Source organism: Otolemur garnettii, unplaced genomic scaffold (genome assembly GCF_000181295.1).
Source record: "Otolemur garnettii isolate 467f Iridium unplaced genomic scaffold, OtoGar3 scaffold00002, whole genome shotgun sequence".
Taxonomy (NCBI): domain Eukaryota; kingdom Metazoa; phylum Chordata; class Mammalia; order Primates; family Galagidae; genus Otolemur; species Otolemur garnettii.
The window spans coordinates 33,601,328-33,616,733 of record NW_003852397.1 but is presented as its reverse complement, the minus strand read 5'-3'; the positions used below and the strand labels follow the sequence as shown (position 1 = coordinate 33,616,733).

Here is a 15,406-nt window from a genome sequence, read left to right as displayed (position 1 = left end):
TTTATTCATATCAGACGAAGCCTGAACTAACTTTGATGTTAATTTTGTGGCTTGGAAACAGGATCCATTTCATGGACATGCAGCCTGTACAGTCACATGAAGCCTCATACTTAGAAGGACTGAATGTTCTTGATTTAATATACTCGATTTAATGTTCTGTCACTATCAATAATTATCAAATTAGAGACCCCCCATTCTTGTTTTGCACTGGGCCCTGCTACTTAGGTTGTCTGTCTTGTTTGAGGATCACTAACCTCACAATTAGTATGAATTTTAGCCCTAAACCCCATATTAGATACAAGTTTGTGGTTGAAAATTCTCAGGGGAAAGTACTTTTTCCCTACTCATAGCTCTCATAGTGACAGGCCAGCTTTCTTGATATTTCCCTGTAAATATCAAGGGATATTTACAAATATCAAACTTTTCAAGGACAAGTTACCCTTAGAAGGTCAAAGCTGGCTTCATATGGGATTCTCATTTCCAGTTTCTCATCTCTCAAGGGTGGAAGGTGGGCTCTTGTCAAATATCCCTGTATGGAGCCAACACTCATAGCTTCCTGAAGTTGACAGTAATCTTCCCCTCACACCTGGGCAGGCAGCTTAGCCCATGCCCTGGGCCTCTGTTTTCAGCTGCCTCTTGATTTTTGGCCCCTGGAGGTTTCCACTTCTTTTCTATAGACTTGGTTACTTATGCATGAAAAAGACTATTTCATTTTTTTTTACCTGGCATATCACATCTAAGTATTTATGAAGAAGGAGTTTTACCTTATCTAGTTTGCAATATCGCTGGACTCCAGCCTAAAGTCCTTGCTAATTTCTCAAAACAAAAACAACCCGCAAAAGATGTAATATTTTGTTTCGCATGAAGGAAGATGCATTATCCTCAATTGTAGATGAGGGAAACCCTATTTGGTGAGGTTAAGAAGCCTGCTGAGATCACACAGCTTAACAGTGGGGGAACTTAGATTGGAACCCAGCTCTTTCTGACTGCCAAGCTCAGATAATTTGCATCTTCCCCATGTGTCTTCCGGGCCCAGAGCCTGCACTGCAAAGCACAGCCTGGGTCAGACTTCTTTTCAGGGCTGGACCCAGGCTCCGAGGGATGTCGTTCTTGTGCTGCCAGGATCTCTGGTCCTCACCCTCCTCATCTGTTGAGTATCTCTAGGAAATTGTACCTTGTTGTTCATTTTTAGCAGGGGCTTTTGGGACAGGATAAAATAAAGACCACTGTCACAGCCTGAAAGGAGGAATATTTAGGGACAGGGTAAACTTTCTAGGCAATCATCCAAGTTGTAAAAAGAAATGGACCCCACCAACCCTCAGCTATTATCTATCAATGGAGGCTTTCTACCACTGTGGGCAGTTATTCCCATGGTGAGAATTTTGAATAGAAGAAGAAATATACCAAGATGGAAGGAGACTTCCTAATTCAAAGGGGCCTGCATGGATGTTGCAGCTAGATTCTTACCCTAATCTGATTACCTTCAACTTCTCTTCAGGCACTCGAAACCTGTCTGACCCTGGAGACATCATAGTTTGCAACCTCAGTTTTCTTACCTGTCAAATGGAAGAGTTGGCTAAACAGTCTCTCCATTTCCCTCTAACTAAGATGCTCTTATTCTCTGATGATGGTCCATATCTGAGCTTATAGCTAGGGTGGGGTTGGCAGAGCTGTGATGGGCCATCAGAGTGGGGGATGTGGGCAGTAAAGGGGCATGGGACACACGGAGATACACGTACCTCAAAGGGAAGTACAGAGCATCCCAGGAAAATGTTACTCCCTTGCAAGTCTTCCTCAGGCTGTTATGTATCCTAAGAAGTCTGACCACCCACCTGTTCTTGCCGGCTGTCACTGCAAGGAGCCAGTGTCATGGGACATCCCAGGATATCTCCTTCTGCCTGGCAGTCTGCACAGAAGCCAAGTCCAGTGTTGTGGAGCTGAAAGTAGAAATCCACACAGAAGTGAACCCAAACCTCTGTTGTAAAGATGCGTTAGTCAGGCATTGTTTCTCTCCTTTACACTCTGGAGTGCAGCCCAAGGTGCACTGTTCAGGCCACAATAACTGGTGGGGTCAAGCTGAAACTACTGATCCTAAGGGACTACACATTCTGCCTCCTGAAGAAGACAGGCCACATCAGTCATGGTGAGGAGCTCTGGGATGGGTTGTGGAGCAACCCAACCACCTTCCGCTGGCTGACATGGATGCAGGAGATGACTTAAGGCCTTTGAGGCCCCACTGAAGTTATGACTAATGAGCCAGGGTCATGGAACATCTGAATCTATTTCTTATCTTGAGAAACTTCCCTTTTCCCTCCTTCCTCCCCATCTTCCCTGGGTCATGCCTTGCCTTTCCAGAGAACCTTGGCCTGTGCTCAGATGGATATAGCTCAGGGAAGATGTTGGCCAGAAACCAGTGGAACGTCCGACAACCCAGTCTCCTTTGCAACTGCAAGCGTTCCGTGCAGTCTGGCTTCTCAGCCTGGGGGAGGAGAGAGACACCAGTAAGATGGTGAAAGCTTATTTAGATAGAATTCAGGTGGTGGGGGAAATCAAGAGTGGCTGGGAAGAAGTTGAAGGATCCTAATGAAAGAAGGGTTCCCTAGGGCTGTAGATGGTGGTGGGGTGTGTTGTCAGAAGAAAATTTGGAAGGACAGACTAGGATGGGTCTTCCCTAGAGAGAGTTGTAGAACCCGCAAGATTGTAAGTGTTATCACCCCTTTCTCCCAGTCCTTCAAGTCTTCAGTCTACAAAGACTATGATGTCTGTGCTTTGATGACTTTTCTATGGAGATTAGCAAAATGGTGGGTCTTTGCACCTAGGTTGTGTGCTGTGGAACCATGATGGGCCTCAGGGACCCAGAGGCAACTGAAATAAAGTCAGTTGGGAAATTGTGGGCTGGGGCTTGGGGCACGGCCCCTCTAGGAGCCATTAATGAAACATTCTTTTGGATTACACTTTCCCTTCTCCTTGAGATCCTCCTTTATAATAGAATTGTCCTAGGATGAATATCAAAGTATATCCTTAAAACTAGTATAAATAAATGGTTTTGGTTGTATCGATGATATAAAGAAACTTACCCAGATGTTTAATACTAATATTGGATATTTTTAGGAAGAGAGGTTCTAAGGTGGGGTCGGAATGATTAAAGACAATAAAAGAGATAGCCCTTTCTTTCCTGGTGTGTGTGGGGGGAGAGAGACAGTAATGTCAAAGTTCCAACTTGAAGACCTCTGAGTGAGCAACAGGACACGGTCCAACAGGCTATGTGAAGTGAGTTTGGTTTAATTCTGCTTTTCCCCTCTTAGTCTCCTCACAGAAGTGTTGGGAAGAGTGTACCTTACTGAAATCTTCTCTGTACACTTCATGAAGGTTATTTATTCCATGAGTACGTGCTTCAGGAATTCCCAAAAAGCTTATTAAACCTGCAGATTTCTAGGCCATGCCCCAGAGACTATAATTCAATTGGTTGAGTTGGAGACCCTGAAATCTGCATTTTAACCATTTCTCCTGGTGAGTCTTATATAAAATTTTTAACGGTCTCTTGGCATTCTTAGAATTTATTCAAGACCTCCCCAGTCTGTCCCTACAGTTGGAATTTTCTACCAAAGTGAAATATGCCTTCATCCCAGTTTCATCACTTTCACTTTTCTTGGTGATGAGATAAATTGGTAAATCTACCCAATCCTTGTTTGATCTCAAATGAGGGGGATGGTGGCAATGGATTTTCCCTTCTGTACAACTATGCTTGAGAGAAGCGAAAACAAGGGAATTTCAACTTCCCCAACAGTGAAACTCTGGCCTTGTCTTTTGGGTACCCAGGATTTCTATATCTCAAAATCCATGTGAAGATTTGGGGGTGGTGGGGAGGAGTATGGAGGGATAGGAATATTTAGATCAAAATTATATTTTATCTGTTTAAATTTTATTTGTTTTTTGGGGGGGCGGTGTTGTTTGTTTATTAGGCCCAGGCGAGGCTCAAACTCACCACCCCTGGTGTGCGGGGCTAGTGTACTAACCACTGAGCTACCGCAGCCAGCTTGTTCAAATTTTAAAGTACATGTGTGCCACCAAACACCTTCAGGAAGGCAGAGATGTCATGAAATCTTGAAATCAAAATAAGTAATAGGCTATTTCCAAAATATATATTAATGGAAATGTTCAAAAGAGAACAAAAAAGGGATTCTCCTGCTAAAGGTCTTTTTAATGACCACTAGGGGTGCCATTCTCTTCGCAAAAGTCATCAGATGAAAAAGAGGGATATTTGAGGATCAGAAAATGGACAGCCAAATGGATAAAAGAGGATACAGATATCTTGCCCATAGACTTTATGAAAGTAAGCATTGCATTTATTTGGTAGTTCATATTCTCCAAAGCACTTTTTCACATTTTCTTTTATCCTCATAACAGTCCTTGAATTCTCAGAAGCTACTTTTTCAGAGTCAATAGTTTATCAAAGTCAAAGCTTGATCTCAAGTTTAATGATCTTTTTACCATCCATCTATTACATCAATGAATATTAATGGAGCACGTACTATGAGCAAGGGTTTTGACTATGCATTGGAAAATTCAAAGGAAAGCAGAAAAATACTGTTTCTGCCTTCGTCAAGCTTGTAAGTCTAAGAAATATTTATTGAGTACCTTCTCTGTACTGAACACATCCCTGTCTTCCCCCAAATTGAGACAACCATACAGGAAAGCATCATCATCTGGAAAAGTGTGGGGGTCTACATTAGAAGATTAGTATTTCCAGATGTTAGGGAGCTAAGAGGAAGAAAATAAACTATAAGGTTGAACTTCTGGCTCTCACCTAACTTTTCTTTAGCAACTCATTCTCTCATGGGGCCTCAGTTGTGTATTTCATAGAATGAAGGGCTTGGGTGAACACAAGCCCTAGGAAATCCTGCAATCACCAAACTGCAGAAGAAAATTGGATTTTTTTTTTTTTTTTTTTTTTTTTTTTTTTTTGAGACGGAGCCTCAAGCTATCCCCCTGGGTAGAGTGCCATGGCATCACAGCTCACAGCAACCTCCAACTCCTGGGCTCAAACGAGTCTCCTGCCTCAGCCTCCCAAGTAGCTGGGACCACAGGCACCCGCCACAATGCCTGGCTATTTTTTTTTTGGTTGCAGCCCTTATTGTTGTTTGGCGGGCCGGGCTGGATTGGAACCGGCCACCCTAGGTGTATGTGGCTGACACCTTAGCCACTTGAGCCACAGGCGCCGAGCCGAAAATTGGATTTTCTTAAAAGTAGACCAGTCAGACTCTAAAAAAGTGGCATCATGCCGGTTCCCAATTTCTATAATTGCCTGGAGCCAAGTGTATATTCACAGGCACTTCTAATTACACCAACAATTGTGGGGAGAAGATTGAAGTTCTGTGAATTATTTGCATGCTTTGGTATTAGACTAACCACAGCAAGCATACCATATTCTAGTTAGCCTGCCTGGCAGAAGGTTAGTCTGGTGTATAAGCAATTATGCTATAGTTAACATTTCTATAATAGTTTTGTATACATGCAGTCTGTACCAACATTAAAGCAAATGTCCTCTGAAAGCAAAGAGCAAATAAATACTGAATCAAATAAAGCAAATAAACACTGAATAAGTACTGAATCAAAGAGAGAAAAGGAGATGCTTTGCCCAAAAGATAGCCAAGAGATTAAAGACTAGAGAAGCTCTGTAGAACTCTGTAGAATAAAACTTACTCCCCATTGCCAATGGGATAAGTCTAAACTCTCTAGCCTGACCCTCAAGGGCTTCAGAATCTTCTCCAAGCCACTCCTCCATAAGAGCTGAGCTGAGCAGGAATTGACCAATTGATAATGCTCTGTTTGTTGACTTTTACTTATATGTTTAAAATTTTTATTTTTCTGTGTTTTTTTTTGGCTCTTCATATTTATTTTTTGAGGGTAGAAATACAAGTACTGAAGGGAAGAGTCATATCTTGATGTGCTTGCATTGCCAGAAATAATGATTTAATAAGCTTAAAACCAACATTCAATTGTTTATTATAAGTTAGAAATTGAATTAAGAACATAATAGCAGATGACGGGCAAAGGGAACAGAGACAGGATGGAAGTGTATCAGAGAAAAGCAGGTACACATTCAGACTATAGGACCTATGCTGAGAAATTCAAAGTCTATTCCAAGAGCTACAGCTTGAAGTCTGGCCCTTTAAGACAAGTAGACTGTCTTGCTGGAACTTAATCCCTCCCCCAACAAGACTGAGTCCCAAGGTCTTTGGGTACTGAGAAGCCAGACTTCCGAAGGTGGGACCACTCTCTCAGAGGGAGTTAGCTCAGTCGGTTGGGAAGATCTATGAGAGAAGGTATAAGGCACTGAAATCAGCACAAATGCTTTGATATCATGGGAAAGAAAAAGTGTCTCAGGAAGGTGAAGGGAAAGAGCCCCTTCCCTCCCATTTCTCAGTATGGCATGGCATCCGACTTCCCACAAGGTTTCCCAGGGGCATAATTGCTCAACTTGGGGTTTCTATGCAGGATGTAATTGGGGTTGGCCTTGATGTCCTGCACCTGGATTGTGTTCCTGTCCCAGACTTCAAAAGTAATGTAGGGTGATAAAATTAAGAAGTGAATCAATACAATTAAGGTAGTTGTTAAAGAAATAGTTTGGTTAGAAAAAGCAAGCCCAACAAGAACCATGACATAAGCGTTAAGCCTCTCCACCCTTACCCCCTTTAATGTCTGTAATAAAAATGGAGCTAGCCCAGAGCGAGGGGCTATTCCATGATCCTTACTCTTGCTTGGATGTGATCAGTCCCCTGACCAGCTCTTTAAAAAACTTTCTCTTTGTGTCTTGACTATTCATTTTTCCCTCATCATCTTGTCTACACCAGCCATTGGGAAGGGACTCACAGTATAGTTTTAGGGCTGGTACCCAACAATTTTTATACTTAATATTACTTCATGTCTTAATTTCAGAGCCTTGAGCACGTAGCTCAGCACGAAAGGGCCCTTGGAGACCTATTCACTGCTTATCAGTGCCAGTCTCTCCTCTGGCCCTGTGGTAAAGGATCACATCCCATTCATGTCATCCCATAGATATCAGGGAGTTTGAGGTCAAGGCCAGCTGTGATGTCCTATGGAGTGGCTGGGAGAGACAAAGGATAGCCCCACTGAGTGGCACAAGAGGAGCCACTTGAGTGGGACAACTCTAGGGAAGCTCAAGCCAAAATCTTTCATTTTCACCTCCAGACAGAGGAGAGGGCTCTCCCTGGCCAGCTGCGCATAGAGCCCCCACCTGTCTCTCCCCTTACCTTGCTCAAAGAGAAGGCTTCTGGGCTGTGCCTGTAGAAAGTTTCTTTGAATGACCCCAGCCAGGTCTCAGCAATGCGAACTTTGTTCCTCAGGGCAGCCTCTTGGTCAAGGGGGTCGGAGGCATCCTGATTTCGGTAGATGTGTCCCACCCGAGAGCAGGGGAGGATTTCCACAGAGCCTCCACAGAGCCAGGCCTGCCAGGAAGGGAGATGATAAACATGTCTGCCTTCCACTTCCATGAACAGTGGAAAATAAAGGACTCTACCTTTGAAGGACTGGAAAAATACACAGGAAATCATGATAAGATGGCCACGATAATAGTCCTCAGGGTGGTGTAGAGTTTCCAGTTCTGGGATTTGTGGACAGGGGAGTGAAAGGTGTGAAATAGGGGGCAGTTGTCCCAGGATGAACCTGAGGGATGAGGGGCCAAACCCATGGAACTGCCTGAACATGCTGCCCTTGGCCCACATGCACAGATCAGGCACCTAGAGACATGGCCTTGAGACCCAGAGCACCTACTCCCCAAAAGGTGCTTCCTTTGGTGAAGATGCCCTGAGTGGCCAGGGAGCTTGGAAAATCTTCTGAGGTCCTGTTACAAAAGCCCCAGTTTGTGGTGGAGATAAAAGCAAGCTTCTCTGAAACCTAGTCTTTCCTACTTCAAGAAGGTTCCCTCTACTCCCCAGTGACACCCCCTCCTACTCCCAAGTGCCTAAAGTTTATCTGGCAGGAAGCCTTTCCTTCCATACTTGGGGCTGATGGGCAAAGTGAAAGTGGTCCTAAGATAGCACTATCTGAGCTGAAGCACACAAAGGTCGGGGCTCCCACACTGTGTGGCCCAGCAAACTCTTAGGGCTAGGTGAGCTAGGGTACATTTTTGAGAGAAACACAGAGATATCTGTTAGACTTTACACAAACCACTTGTGTGCGCTCAAGGTAATTCATGCTTTCCACTTTAAATGGCTGCACTTTTGATGATGAATGTCTTTAGCAGATAAGTTTCTGGAGGTTGATTTGATGACAAGGCAAGTATTATGCTAAAATCAATGCAAACCAGGAAATGAGAGTGGTGGTGTCCAGTTGGATTCTGAGATTTGAGAAGCAATGCAGAGCCCAACAGGTGCTAAGTTGTTAGGACAAATACTAAGTTGTTTGGACTAAACTACTCAATACACAGAAGTGCTTGGTATTTGTTTTGGCCTATGGGTGCTGTGAAAAATTTAAGGAGACACTAAGGTTGCTCTGAAAGGGGACTATTCAAGAACCTCTGGAGTGCCTGCTTTGAGTTGTAAATGGTTGACATCATGCCTTTTCCTGATGGCAGGTTAAGGAAATTAAGCCTGGTGTGACAGATGGGAGAGGGGAAAAAAAGCGTTGTTTAGTATGCCATATGGGGGTGACTCTATAACTCGCCTGCAGCTTTATCCCATTTTAGGGACATTTCTAGTGGCCACATCCAAGACATGACCACACACACCACACCAGAGACCACCAGTGTCCTCCCTTGGTCTAGTGCATACCTTGAAAGACAGTTCGAGGTTTTCTCCACCCTGCAGTGACATAAGAGAGTCATACGCTCCAGTGTTTTGGAAGTAATGTCTGTCCATGGCCACCACCTCTCCTGGCACCACAGGGCTCCTGCACAGAGAAGATGGTTAAGAGACTGAAGACAGCAGGCAAGGGGGGATGGGACTTCCCAGGGGAGAGACTCTGGGTTCAGATAGATGGCAACCGTTTCAATTGCAAGACTGGAGTGAAGTGATAATGTCAGAAATCCCAGTGTTTTATGAAAAGAAAGCTATGGTTACCTGGGCTTTTTGTAACCCATCCTCCAGTACCCCTCCTATGAGGGACCTGGAACCATATATGAGACTCCCCTACCCTCTGGTTTGAGTCCCCCTGGACAGGTGTTTTAACCAAAATAAGATACCCGAGGGAGGAAGCATGAGGGCTGGACAAAGGGACATGGTCAGGCTATTTCCTCTTCTCTTTCCCCTCACCCTCTTCTGTTTCCTTAAGGACAACCCACCCTCTCCCAATTCTGAGATAAATCTGCCAGGGACTCTGTAAGTGGATAGGTCTCTACCTGCCCTGGGGAAAAGACACAGAAAGCTAGAAACCCTGAACAAGGAAATTAAGATGACAATAATATCTCTCAGAAGGGGATAAACAAGAAGAGAATGTTTTTGTTCAAAAAAAAATTTTAATGCAGCGAAACTCTGGGCGTCTCAAGATATAAATAACCCAGAGTTCAGATTTTTTTAATTACCAAGGAAATAGTATTGCACTAACAAAACTGTTGGCCTTTAGGTTATTAAAAATACTACACTGTACCAAAATACTAAAAACAGGTTATTGTAATGATTACTTGATACAATTTCTTCCAACCCTGCCATTCATTATTTATCCTGGGTGAGATATGTTAACCTTTCTGAACTCAGTTTTCTAACCTCTAAGTGGGGCTTTAAAGGGATTAAAAAAAAATACATATACAATATCGAAAGTGCATAGCACTCTCATGCCACATTTTTTGTTTGTTTGTTTGTTTGTTTTTGGCTGGGGCTGGGTTTGAACCCGTCACCTCTGGCATATAGGGCTGGTGCCTTACTCCTTTGAGCCACAAGCACCGCTGTTTTTTCTTTTTTTTTTTTTTGAGACATTCTCACTCTTTTGCCCTGGCTAGAATGTAGGAGCATCATCGTAGCTCACCGCAACCTCAAACTCATGGGCTCCAGTGATCCTCCTGCCTCACCCTCTTGAGTACCTGGGACTACAGACATCTACTACCACATCTAGCGAATTTAAAAAAAAATTTTTTTTCACAACATGATCTCACTATGTTGCCCAGGTTGGCATGCCACATTTTAAATGCTTACTAAATTTTGATATTATAGGTTCACTATTTCTTCTCTGACAGCTGTGGGGCCAGTATGTGTTTTGATGCAGAATCTTTTGGATTTTAAAAAGGGGCACACATCAGAGACGACATATGAGCCCTCAGAGGGTCTGGGCCAGCCCTCTTTAGCCAAACATACTAATATTTCTTCATTGAAACACTTGAACAACCACAATAAGGCCTATGATAAACAAGGACAATGCAGGTACCCAGGTCAGTTCAGGGCAGCCTAATGAATTAATAAAAAATGCTTGGTTCAACTAACTTCAAGAAGGGGAGGGGAGAGGGGTTTTGGTAAGTCCCCACCTACCAGGTACAATGTAGGGGTGTACGGCACACTTCCTGGTTGATGGACTCAATTACAACTCAGAATTTATCTTACCAGTGCAAACAATATATTACACCCTCATATTAATCCAAAATAAATTGAAAAAAAAAAAGCTTGTTTTCCAGAGCTCTTTGGAGTTTGCGGTTGTAAGTAATGTATCTAAAATATAGCCTAGCATAGTGATGAAACCAGTGGTGTCAGGGGCCTGGCTGTCCCGGTTTTAATTCTGGATTTACCTCTCATTAGCTTTATGATGTTGGGTGACTTTAAAAGTCTGTATGTTCCCTAGAAATCATGGCAGCAGACAACCAGCCCCACTGTGCTCTTCAGGAATTCATGTCCCACTGAATCCGTGAGCTTAATAAAACAGTTGTTGTTTTGTTTTACACCACTGAGTTTGAGGGAGGTGGTTTGTTAAGCAGAATATATCTAGTACATCTACTTCAATAGAAACCAAATATGGGAGAAGCAACCCATAAAATTGAATATATTTGAGATCTGTGATAGCATTTAGATGGTGGAATTCTTTCTTCTTGCTGAGAAGACCTGAGGCCATATACTTTACATACTAGGTCCCAGTTCAGTTCCTTTTACGTTCCCATCTGGGGCATCCACTGACGTGACCTGAATGAGCCTCACTGGACTCCATTAAGACAACATAGCAGAGCTAGCACACACCTGAGAGCCTGACTGCTTCTCATAATCTTCAAACAATGCTATTAAGTAAATACTATTATTCTCACACAGAACAAGTAACTTGCTTGGGAACTGTGGAGCCAGGATTAGACCTCAGGCAGTGTGGCTGCAGCATCTGTCCTAAGGAGGCAAAGGCAAGCAGGGGCCTCACCTGATGGGGCTGACAGGGGACAGGAGGGCCTTCCTTTCATGCTCCGGCAGAGGCTCCCGGTAGAAATCCAGCTTCCAGTTCAATACCCCCCGCTGCAGGTCCTTGGAGGGATAATACTGGAAAGTCTTCCAGTCAATCACATCTATGACTGGAGACACCACCCGGCTCCTGGAAATAATGAGGGAATCAAACAAGGGATACAAACCTTTCACTTGCTGGGGCCTGGAAACTTAGTCTGTGTGTATCTTGTCCAGTGTGGCAGCCAACAGCTACCTGTGCCTCTGGGCCTCCTGGCATGTGGTTTGTCCAAATTAGGATTTGGGGTAAGTGGAAAATACACACTGGATTTAGAATACTTAGTGGATAAAAAGGAGGTAAAAATCTCAATAACTTTATACATGTTGAAATGATAATAGTATTTTGGATATATTGGGTTTATTTAAATATATTACTAACATTAATTTCATATGTTTTTATTTTGTAATGTGACTATTAAAAATTTTTAAATTATACATGGGGCTCATATTTTATTTTATTTTATTTATTTAATTTTTTGTAATTTTTTTTGAGACTACGTCCCCTTCAATAGAGTGCCATGGCGTTTTTTTTTTTTTTTAGACTATATATAGCTCTTGGTAGAGTGGTGGCGTCACAACTCACAGCAACCTCAAACTCTTGGGCTTAAGTGATTCTCTTACCTCAGCCTCCCAAGTAGCTGGGACTACAGGTGCCCGCCACAACACCTGACTGTTTTTTTTGTTGCAGTTGTCATTGTTGTTTACCTGGTCTGTGTCGGGTTCGAACCACCAGCCTTGGTGCATGTGGCAGGTACAGTAACCACTGTGCTATGGGCGCTGAACCTCGTGTTTTATTTTTATTTTATAGTGCTATTCTAGAAAATATGTTTTCCATGAAGAATTGGGGCCCATTTTATTAAAACTCTTGTCTGTCGCTTTTTTTCTTTTCAAACCTCTTTTAAATTAGCCATACCTTTAGTCCCAGCTACTTGGGAAGCTGAGGAAGGAGAATTGCTTAAGGCCAAGAATTTGAGGTCACAGTGAGCTATGATTGCACCACTGCACCCCCTGATGACAAAGCAAGACTCTTTGTATAATAATAATAATAATAAATACCTCTTTTGACAGCACTGAGAGACAGAGGGTCAGGGTTCTAGGCTCAGTTCTCCCACTAATAATTGAGACTGTCTGAGCTTGAGATAGCTAATATGCCTCTCTGGGCTTCAGTTTCCTCATTTGTAAAAAGAAAGGTTGAACTACTTCCCATAAAAGTCTTTCTCAGCTGCAATGGTCTAGGACTGTGATTCTGAACTTTTTTAGGGGCCTTTGATCACTTTAGAGAATCAAGAGAAAACTATGTAACCCTTCTGGAAAAATTGACATCTGCCTGTATAGAAATATTTGTGCACAATGTCAGAGGGTTCATGGAGGGTCTAGTTCTTGATCCTCCCTGTATTATAAAACTTGATTGGCTTCAGGAATCAGGACTGCCAAGTCCTGGAAGTGTTTCTGGTGTTACATACTCATATGTGAGCACAGAGTGTCTGTAAGCCAACCAAAGTCCTAACTCCAGGTTTACCTGCCCATTTCCTGCTATTGTGGGTGATTGTATTTCATCCCAATTCCTTTGCACAGCCTGGAGAGATTACCACAGAGAGAGTGAGGTGGGAAGTTGATACAGGTTGGAAACTACACCTTTTAACTAAATAGGTGATCACTTAGGTGTACCAGGAGCTGCTATCTACCTAGCCAGTCTCTCAATCACATTTTTTGTTGGCCCTTCATGATAGTTACTTCTCAGATCTGTGCAATAGAATGAATCACTCCTGAACATAGAGTTGGCTGGAAGGTACTGCGGTTAGAGAATGGAGAGTCCTGGGAGGAGAGACACTAGCCACCTGTGCTTACACTCCCATGGAGTTCCATCCCTGCTCCATCCCTCCTGGAGATAGCCAGGGTTGGAGCAAGCATAGGCCATGCTGTAGAGAAGGCCAGGATATTCCTGGGATTCAATTATCTGCTTTATTTTATTTTATTTTTGAGACAGAGCCTCAAGCTGTCCCCCTGGGTAGAGTGTCGTGGCATTACAGCTCACAGCAACCTCCAACTCCTGGGCTCAAGCGAGTCTCCTGCCTCCGCCTCCCAAGTAGCTGGGACCACAGGTGCCCACCACAACGCCCGGCTATTTTTTGGTTGCAGCCGTCATTGTTGTTTGGCGGGTCCGGGCTGGGGATTCGAACCCGCCACCTTAGGTGTACGTGGCTGGCGCCTTAGCCGGTTGACCTATAGGCGCTGAGCCCAATTATCTGCTTTAATCTGAGGCCCTAAGTGGCTGCCTTTGGTGTGAGTAGTGGCCTCTGTATTTAGAGCAAGGATCGTGTATGCTTTTCCTGCCTTTTTTGCACTGTTCCTGCTACAAGACAAGAGACACTTAATCCATCTGGGTCTCTGCTATTTGGTGGTGCCCTGCATTGACATAAGAAAACTGAGGAGTAAGACTAGGGAGGAAAGCAGGGGACTCAGATCCCCTCCCAAGTCTCCACTCCCATGGAATGAATCAGGCAGGTGGGAGGGATTTGCCTACTGGCAAAGCATTTTGTGGAATTTTGGAATCAAAAGCCAGGGAAGCCGTGTGACCAAATGTGAAGAATCACGTGAAGTCTGCACCAACTGCAGCAATCACAACAGGACAGGAAAGGAAGTAGCATTCAAGGAGCCACTCAATCAATTCACCCTAGACCTCTGTCTTGTGTACTTCTGAACAAAGGGGTGCAATGCTTGCTATTAGAAATGAGGACGCTAAAATTCATGGGATTTCTCTTTTCACTTTGTCTTTCTGGGGTTATATGTAAAACTCACTTCTAATTACTGTATTACCCCTGATTCCCAGTACCCTCTTTTCCTTTCTCTTCTATTTACCTGTGTACATGAGTGATTCATCATAATCCTCTGTGAGAACGTCTTGGATACAGATGAAAAATAAAATGTCTACAAATGAAGTGCGAGATATTTTCTGTTTTGATGTTTATTCCCATGGACCCTAGTGGCTGCCTAGGCAAGGCTAAGCAAGGCTAAGCAAGGCTAAATTAGTGAGTAACTGCAGCCCAGGGACTCTGAAAGAGTGATTATTTAAAACAATAAAGTCCACTGTCTTCTATTTAGCTTTGTGTTTTTGTACCTACTGATGTGTCTGTGTTCCCAGAATTCACTTAAAGCAAAATAGCAAAGCTATCCCATTTGACTTGGAAGGGGCTGTAAGAGTCTGCTTCCTCCATCAATTTCTCACTTGTGAACTGAGCTTTAAGTCTCAGGCAGGAACATGGTCGATCTTCTGTTAAGCCTTTCTAAGTTCCAAGAGATCAAATGTTTGGGTTTCAAAGACAAACGGAGTGAAGCTGCCAACAAAGACTGCTTAACTGAAATAGGCAAAATCAACTAAAATACCACTGTCCAGCTATTTAAATGCCAACTGTAGTTTCAATTTTCCCAGCCAAACCTCTTACCACAATAAAGAAGAATCCCTAGTTTATCACATCCCTCTTTAGTTTTTCCTGGAATATTCTTCCAGGTTGGCAATGTGTAAGATATTTTGAAAATTCATGGATATCCTCAGTGTTTGAGGAAAATCTCTTACACAGAGAAGCAGAAGGCTCTGAATTCTCTCTTCCCAGAGCTCCTGCTGCTCAGGTGTGATCCCAGGACCAGTGCTGGCTCTTCGAGGGACAGATCTGAGGATCTGTCATGCCAAGGCATATGGAGTAGGATGGTGGCTAGATAGTTTCCTTGGGTATCAGACCCAAAGAAGGCTGCTCCCTCTGAGGAGCTGGGAGGCATCCTGACCACACTCCGCTGCTGCTTCACACACACACACACACACACACACACATACACACACACACCCCTATTCTCATACACTTACACAGGATTCCTTAGGCTGCCATCCATCATCCATCAGAGGAGTGGGAGGCACCCTAGTCCCTGCCCCACCTCACTACTACACAGTCCTGACCTTACGGACTTGGTGTCTGTTGCGTAGGTGCCAGACC

At 43.6% G+C, this 15,406-nt stretch overlaps 1 protein-coding gene across 3 annotated transcripts in view; it reads right to left on the bottom strand.

The window, feature by feature from the left end:
* GALNT15 (polypeptide N-acetylgalactosaminyltransferase 15) overlaps nucleotides 1–15,406 on the bottom strand; it is a 51,901-nt gene that overhangs the window by 8,923 nt on the left and 27,572 nt on the right. For all 3 annotated transcript variants that reach the window (XM_003781722.2, XM_012805179.1, XM_023512777.1), the window contains exons 4-8: nucleotides 11,344–11,511; nucleotides 8,793–8,910; nucleotides 7,275–7,469; nucleotides 2,348–2,479; nucleotides 1,833–1,937 (exon numbers count right to left, since the gene is read on the bottom strand). In XM_003781722.2, coding sequence (XP_003781770.1) covers nucleotides 1,833–1,937; nucleotides 2,348–2,479; nucleotides 7,275–7,469; nucleotides 8,793–8,910; nucleotides 11,344–11,511 — 718 coding nt within the window. The remainder of the gene's footprint in view (nucleotides 1–1,832; nucleotides 1,938–2,347; nucleotides 2,480–7,274; nucleotides 7,470–8,792; nucleotides 8,911–11,343; nucleotides 11,512–15,406) is intronic.